The sequence below is a fragment of the Terrapene carolina genome, unplaced genomic scaffold (assembly GCF_002925995.2).
Source record: "Terrapene carolina triunguis isolate 2854851 unplaced genomic scaffold, T_m_triunguis-2.0 Scaffold96, whole genome shotgun sequence".
In the NCBI taxonomy this organism is placed as follows: Eukaryota; Metazoa; Chordata; order Testudines; family Emydidae; genus Terrapene; species Terrapene triunguis.
In genome coordinates, this window is record NW_020664447.1 from 65,853,679 (window position 1) to 65,862,006 (window position 8,328).

The 8,328-nt window shown below is 45.2% G+C and overlaps 1 protein-coding gene across 1 annotated transcript in view; it reads left to right on the forward strand.

Annotated features, from left to right (window-relative positions):
• Positions 1 to 5,760: 5,760 nt before the first annotated feature.
• Positions 5,761 to 8,328, forward strand: part of LOC112108423 (cyclic GMP-AMP synthase-like) — a 10,555-nt gene continuing 7,987 nt past the window's right edge. Inside the window, exons 1-2 of the mRNA XM_026651329.1 lie at positions 5,761 to 5,939; positions 6,319 to 6,359. Of these exons, the coding sequence (XP_026507114.1) occupies positions 5,761 to 5,939; positions 6,319 to 6,359 (220 nt within the window). The remainder of the gene's footprint in view (positions 5,940 to 6,318; positions 6,360 to 8,328) is intronic.

Genomic DNA, 8,328 nt, shown 5'->3' on the forward strand with positions numbered 1-8,328 from the left:
ATAAGTTAAACCAATTTCGACTCCCTCTAGGCTCCACTAAACTTACTTAGACTCTCTTAGACTCACCTCTGAATCTGTCCCTCAGTCAGGAAGAGTTTTTACTTACATTTCCCCTGTAGATTATTCACCTGACTACATGGGAGGAATGATTCTTAGACGTCAGAAATCCTGACTGACTCATCTCCTAACCTTACCCACTTCTGCTCTTAAAATATTTTTAGAGCATCTGACAAATCTGGAAAGCCTTCAAGTGGATAACTTATTTCTCCTTCCACCACCACCATCACCTTCAGTGGTCCCTCATAGCTCACCCATTAGAACAAGAGCTTCTTTCAGAGGTAAGGGGACTGTTTCCTTCGAGAACAGAAGCAGGAAAGAGACTAAAAATAGGCTGGGGAGCAGAGGAGGAAAAGTGCTGGTGGAAGCTTTTGAATTGGTTCTATTCTGAAATAAAGCCATCTCTTTATATGTGTGAGTCTGTGTGTGTGTGTCTGTGTCTGTGTGTGGTGGAAGGCTTATGGTGCCAATAGTTGAGATGTCACGAATAATTAAGAGACTGCCAGAAGGCCCAAAAGGAGAGAAAAAAATACAAATCTTTTATAGCCTGATGAGGCTGCATGTGGAATCTTTTCTCCCTCACATCAAAGCCCCAACTGTGCTCTCCAATTATTTGATAAGTTCGGTTTCACCATGGATAACAAGGCTCTCTCTCTCTCAAACAGTCTCATACTGATGTGCTTAAACTGCTCAGAAAACACAAGACTTTATTAACTCCTGCTTGGCTGTGGATCTTGTGACAATTCACCCTACAAATTGCAGCAGGTATGTGTTATATCTAGTGCTGTGTGGGTGCAGTATAAGCTTGAGGATGCTAGGCGGACTTTAGGGGAGAAGAACACAGGGAGGGGACTGTATGAATGTGCTTGAATAAAAGATTCAGTTGAATTCTACTGATTGCTTGCTTACTTTGGCCAAAAATGCAACAGAAAAATTTCTCATCATGCAACTGTTACAGGATTGGCCCCAATGCAGGGCTGTATGTAAGATTGTAGGTGTACCATGTCTTGTGAGAGGGCTACGATCATCTGCTGCAGACTCAAGAAACAGAAGACATAACCCTTCTGGTGCAATGAAATGATCCCATCCTCATTCTGTATGTGTATAATTTAGGGATTATTATTATTTATTTGTGGTAGCAATAAATCCTGAACGGGATTGGGATCCCTCTCGTACAAACATAGGAAGAGACAATCTCCAGTTTAAATAGCTCACAATCTATAAATTTTTCAGGGAAATGGTTATGAAGAGTGGCGCTGAAAGGCAGGGCCCTGGGCCCTTGGTGGGGGTGCTGAGGAACAGAAAGAAAATAGTCTAGTGGGGTGGGGAGGGAGACAGATATGAGGGATTAAAGGAGAGCTACAAAAATAGTCCAGTCATAAAAGTGCAGAGCAGAAATGTGTGAAGGCCTGATTTTCCCTCACTTACATTGGTGTAAACCAGCAATAGCTGTCCATAGTTACACCAGTGAAAAGCTGATGTGAGATCAAAATCAGGCCCTTTGACTCCATTTAGTATTTTGAAAGCATTTGCTGCCTTCCTTTTAGTCTGCTACCTCCTGTTCTTGCCCTGGTCTGTTGAGCAGCAGTATTGCTAAGTATATGTGTGCATACATCTTGTTCTGGCTGTATGCAACTCCAAATGTTAATGTTCATTTTAACAAATAACACAGACACAAAGGTGTTCTCAGGAGACCTACCCTGAGTGGCCAAGACACAGTCTCTCTAGACTCCAGGAGTATTGTGTTTTGGAGGAGAAAGGAGGTGTAGAAGTCCATGCCTTTGGGTGGTGGGCAAGTGTCCGGTGCCTGCAATGAACCATTTCAACCAAAACAAAAGCTGCTTTGTTTGGGTGTACATTGCTCAAGCATTCCTGAAGGAGGGTGCCAGTGTTAGCCAAGTTATGGGTGTGTCTCAATTTATATAAAGCACAAGAAATTCTAGGCATCAGTTCCTAAGGCCCTGTGCTGACAATGATTTCAAAGGCCCTGCACTGTGATAGCAGCAGCAGCACTTTTCAAAGTTGCACACATCTCTGGGGAGTAGCACTGGCACTGTGGGAGACAAGACTTGCACTATAATGTTTATTTTCTCTTTAGTTTTTTAAAGGAAGGCCTATAACAGCAATAGAGATTGCTTGGCACAGAAAAACTTCCTAGGGAGCAAATGGAGGGCTGGACTTAATGATTCCACAACTTTGTCTCAAGCCATCGTCTTTCCACTTGGTCATTAATCCTCAACCAGTTCCAAAGGCCTGGTATTGTTGTTGTGTTTAATTCATGGAGGTTACACAGGCTGCTTCCCAGGAAAATTTTCTAATGCAAGTCAAGGGACAGGTTTACTTCTTTTCGTTCTTTGCAGGAAATCTCTAGCCTCTGATGTACAGATCCATGGAGGGAAGAGGCAGCATCTACAGTCTGAACACATACATCACAGCACAGAAAGGGGAGAAAAAACATATCTTTTGGGTCACCTCCATGCTGCCCACGCTGAAGTGGTGTGGCTGTGGCTTTCTGGGCTGCTGCCTGGGCTGCACCTGTTCTAGAGTCACTGCTCGCCAGGTCTCTGAACCTGGATAATTTCACAAGCACTGAATTCATGTTTGTTTGTGTTTTTAAGCAGAAAATTGGAAGCTACTTTCCTTTGCCTCCCAACCTATGGCAAAGATTGGATTTTGTGGAGAGGGAGACGGCAAGTTTCCATTCTGCCCTATGTCGCAGGAGATGTCCCGGTCATTCTTGGCTGGATTAGATGTGAAGACAGTAATGGGTAAACTGGTTGTGCAACAGAAAGGAAATAAGAGAGTGAGGGGATGACACTTTGACTGGAAACTACCGCATAAAGAGTAATACAATCCCCTCTGGGACCATGGTCTGGAGCGAGCCTTGCCCACAGTGGTAACAAGACAGTAGCAGTGTGTTCCAGGGCTATTTAACAACACACTACAACACTATGTAACAGTTTAGGACTGGAAGGAGAATAGCACAGAATGCCTTAGTGTCTCAGAGCTATTTCTGTGGCAAGCACGATTGGATTCGAGGGCACAAACTGTTAATTTCTGCAGTACTTGTCCTTGTTTTCTAGGTGTGATGCTGGCAAACCAAGTGTCAGCTGATGCCAAGATCCCCATGCCTCGCTTGAATACTAGCGAACACATGGCTGGAATCAGCCTTGTTTGGCTGTATGCTAGCATTGTTAAAACAGATATTAGAGTTATAAAAATATATTTAGTGTTTAGACTTTATGGAACATGTGTAAGTTGCTACCTGTATTAATTTAACTTATAACATCTGTATCCCGCATTGTAAGGTAATATTTGAGCATCTGCATTGTAAGCCTCTGTAAATAGTAAATCACTAGACAGGAGAGAGACATTACTTAGTGTGAAATGCTGGCCTCCAACAGAAGATGTTATGTCCTACCCCCCAAGGAAGGCCCATTGACACCAGATGAACTATTGTGGAACATCAAAAAGGACTGCTGATTGCTCTCCCCCATCCTTGAAGAGATGCGCAAGCAAATTCCTCCCATCAGCTGAGTTTGTTAACTCAAAGTAGAAGGGGGGCAAGAGATAAAAACCCCGAACAAGGAGAACTGTATCTCTTTGCTGCTTGCACTCTCGAAGGTAAGTTTTCTAGGCATAAGCAAGAGATCCCCTGTATTTAGCCTGGGTTTGCCCTAAAGGACATATAGATCTTGCTTATTATAGAAGCTCCTATTACTTCTTGAAATTTAAGATTAACTCATTTGTGCGTATGTATGTTTTCCTGCTTTGACCTTGTAAATAACTCTCTTGTTTCCTTTTTAATGAATCTTTAGATACTTTATTATAGGATTGTCGACAAGCATTGTCTCTGGTGTGAGATCTAAGTGCAATTGACCTGGGGTAAGTGACTGGTCCTTTGGGATGGGGAGTAAACTGAATATTACTGTGATTCATGCTGTAAGGGACCATCTACCGCAAAGGCAAGCTTGCCTAAGTGACAAGATAGACCAGAGTACCCAAAGCGACTGTCTGTGCCTCCATGGTTAGGCTGTTATAGTGCCTGAGGAGATGACACTTAATACTTGGTTGGTGAAATCTAAATATAGACCTCACAACCAGTTTGGAGTTTGTACGCTGTTCCTAACAGTCTGCCCTGAGGATGGCACCCATGCTCTTGAGCTACTGCAGGACAGTGGGACATGAGGCTGATGATCTTATACATCTTATAAAGATGCAGTATAAAATATACCAAACACAACTAAAATTCTTTCATTAAAAGGCTGTTACATTACAGTATATTTCAGTTTTCATATATTTGTGGGGGAATATGAAAGCAATGACAAATCCCTTCATAGAGTCCCTTGTCACCAGCAAACCTCCCCATCAAACCCCCACACATAAGTATCAAGATTAATTAAAATGACTTGTATGTTCAGGTGATGATGTGATGCTGCCAGATTGGTTGCCTACTGTCACATGTCAGTGTCACATGCCTAGTGCAAATTAATCACAGCTGATTTAACAGGCAACCATCTTAAATTGGGGGGCTGGGTAATATCACAATATGAGGAGACTTGAAGGTACTCTGCACCACACAGTATTGGGCCCTTCAGACGTAGACCTGAGATAGGAAAGCATTTTTCTTTCACATATTCCATTTTGCAGTTGGGATTTGATCTGAGGTGCTCAGACTCCTTGGTGATCAGCATGATATAAATGGAGATAGAGAGAGATTTTACAAATTTGAGACATCATTCCACAGCCACTTCTGCAGCCATAGCATCATGGATGAGGGAGATGATGATGATGATCATAATAAACAACTTAGCACTTAATAGTGCTTTACATTGCCAAAGTGTTGCATACATAATGCATTAACCAATTAATCCTCAACACCCTGAGAGATATTTTCATCTCCATTTTCTACATACAGGAGACCAAGCCTAGCTCAACCGATATGATATCACAGCAGCCTCCTGCTTCTTCTTCCTACAACTCTGTGCCAAGTAAATATCCCTGGGCACTTTCGTTTCTTACTCAAGCCTCATGAAAGATCCGGGAAATGGCATTAGCTTGTGGGTGTGGCCTGGAGAGATGGAGTGAGAAGGGAGGGAAGTGGAAAGATACTGTGTCTGTATGCTGTAAACTGTAGACATAATATCACTTCAAGGAAGAAAAAAGCAGATACCTGAGACTGTGAGACTCTTCAGTTCCAGACACAGCTATTTTCCAAAAGCACTGACCAGAAGGTAACGATGAGGCATGCAGGGTGAGTAGTGTGAATGGGTATAAATGGTTCGTCACAAACGTTTTATTCCTTGCTGCTCTCACCCTCAAGAGAACATGGAGAGGATAGGGAGACAAGAGAAAAATACCTCCCGAAGGGAACATATAGGGAGGGTGTGTGTGTGTGTGTGTGTGTGTGTGTGTGTGTGTAGGGGGAATTGTGGGGAAAGCAAGAGACACCATGGTGTGTCTGGAACTGAGATTTGCTTTTTAAAAGGAGTAATAATCATGGAATGTATTTTATCCAAGGAAAAAGCTGCAATCAGAATTAACGCTGGAGAAGTTATTTGAAAACTTTTGGGGACCACACTTAAAATGTCTAAACCAATTCCTTCTGCAAGAACCAAGCAGGGAAAAGTTCCTCAGAGAAAAGCTGGGGAGAGTAGAGGCAGAAACTCAAAGGCTGATGAAGGGACAGAAAACCCAGGAGTTATGGATGCTCAGTCTGTGTCACAAGCAGCAGAATTTGCAGTCACCACATCTGGAAGAAAGTTGAGGGCACCAGAGGCTCCAAGTACTCAAGACTTAGAGTGCTCACAGCAGCCCTCAAAGACTTGTCTACAGCTGAGCAGGGCTGGTTCTGCAAAACCAATAGATGAATCTGGAGCTTAGTGCATCTCATTTCATCTGGATGCTTGTTGTTAAAGCTCATTTAGAAATGCTGCAGGCTTCATATTGTTTCCTTTCTTTAAGGCAGCAAATAAAGCCTATCTATCTATGTCATGATCATCTTATCCCCACCTGGAGTTTTAGGTAATAGTGCCACTAAATAGTTCAGTTTCTTGTGTCCTCTCTCTCAGGCTGTCCTCAGATCAGGATATTGGGGGAGAGTGTGGTGGATGGGTGGGCACAGCCCGATGAGGGGAGACAGCTGCAGCAGTTGGGGATCAATGATGTGACAATGTCTTTTCTTCCCTCCCGTATGTTCTGTACTATACAGAGACAATAATTCAAGGCCATATTATTACTACAAAGATTTGGATTTTCTAGCTGTTGTTACTATGGGTTCCTGCAAACTCTTACCCATGCAAGTACAGCAGACCCTCGCTATAATGGCCTGCACAATAGGCTTGGGCTATAGTTAGGACCCTACCAAATTCACGGTCCATTTTGGTCAATTTCACAGTCATAGGATTTTAAAATAGTAAATTTCATGATTTCAGCTATTTAAATCTGAAATTTCACAGTGTTGTAATTGTAGGGGTCCTGACCCAAAAAGGAGTTGTGGGGGGGTCACAAGGTTATTGTAGGAGGGGGTGTAGTACTGCTACCCTTACTTAGGGTTGCCAACTTTCTACTCGCACAAAACCGAACACCCTTGCCCCACCCCTCCTCTGAGGCCACTCCCCTCCTCCGAGGCCCCGCCTCTTCTCCAAGGCCTCACTACTGCTCACTCCATCCCCCCCTCCCTCTCCCCGCCCTCACTCACTCACCCACTCATTTTCACCGGGCTGGTGCAGGGGGTTGGGGTGCTCTGGCTGGGGATGCGGGCTCTGAGGTGGTGCTGCGGATGAGGGGCTTGGAGTGCATGAGGGTGCTCTGGGCTGGGACCGAGGGGTTCATAGGGCAGGAGGAGGATCAAGGCTGGGGCACAGGAGAGGGTCAAGGGTGCAGGCTCTGGGTGGTGCTTACATCTGGCAGCTCCTGGAAGGCCAGTGCTTGGGGCGGGAGCAGCGTGTGGAGCCCCCTGGATGCCCCTACGCGTAGGAGCCAGAGGGAGGACATGCTGCTGCCTTAGCCCCACTGCGTCGCCAACCAGACTTTTAATGTCCTGGTCAGTGGTGCTGACCGGAGCTGCCAGGGACCCTTTTCAACCTGGCATAAACTGTACACCTGGCAACCGTACCCATAAGTCTGTGCTGCTGCTGGTGGCGGCACTTCCTTCAGAGAGTGGCAGCTGCTGGCCTGGAGCCCAGCTCTGAAGGCATAGCCACTGCCAGCAGCAGCATGGAAATAAGGATGGCATGGTATGGTATTGCCAACCTTACTTATAGGCTGCTGCCTTCAGAGCTGGGCGCCTGGCCAACAGCTGCCGCTCTCTGGCCGCTGAGCTCTGAAGGCAGCACAGAAGTAAGGGTGGCAATACCGCAACCCCCCTAAAATAACCTTGTAATCCCCCCTGCAACTCCCTTTTGGGCGGGACCCCAAATTTGAGAAACACTGGTCTCCCCCATGAAATCTGTATAGTACAGGGTAAAAGCATGCAAAAGACCAGATGTCATGTGGGGAGACCAGGTCCGTGACACGTTTTTCATGGCCATGAATTTGGTAGAGCCCTAGCTATAGTGAATGTGGTCCCTGGATCCCACCTCCAGCCCTGCCTGCTGTGGTGAGGGGATGAGATCTCCTCCAGCCCTGGGGTTGCGGTGAGAGACTGAGAATTCCTCTGGCCTTGGGCCCATGGCTGGGGCAGAGTGCTCCTCTGGCCTTGGGCTCGCAGCAGGAGGAGCTCTGTCTCCTTGCTGTGTCCCCAGGGCTGGAGGAGCACTCTGCCCCAGCCACAGGCCCTGGGCCGGAGGACCTCTCCCTCCCTGCCATTGCCCTGGGGCCAAGGAGCTCTGTAACCTCCCCAGGGGTTCGTTACAGAGAGGGTGTACTATAGTCCCATTGAAGTTAGGAGGTCTACTCATGTGAGTAAGGGACTGTAGGGTCTGTACAGACCTCAGACACTTCCCTGAACATACAGATAGGAACCAGACAATGGTAGATATTTTACTCATATCTCTTAATAATTGAGACTCTGTCTGAGATGTGTTTGAGCTCAGACACCACATGCTGGGTCCCTGAAATCCTTCTTATTTTTCTCTCCACTTCAAATAAACCCAACACATTTAAATCTTTTTATCCAGATGGGTTTTTTTAATTTATTTTTTATTATTGGACCATTTTCGGTCCTGCATTTTTAACTATAGAGGGTCAAAAAATATTTTTATCTGTTTTTCTCCATGGAAATTTTTGATGAAAATGAAAAAAAGAAGAAAAAAACAACAACCCTATCAT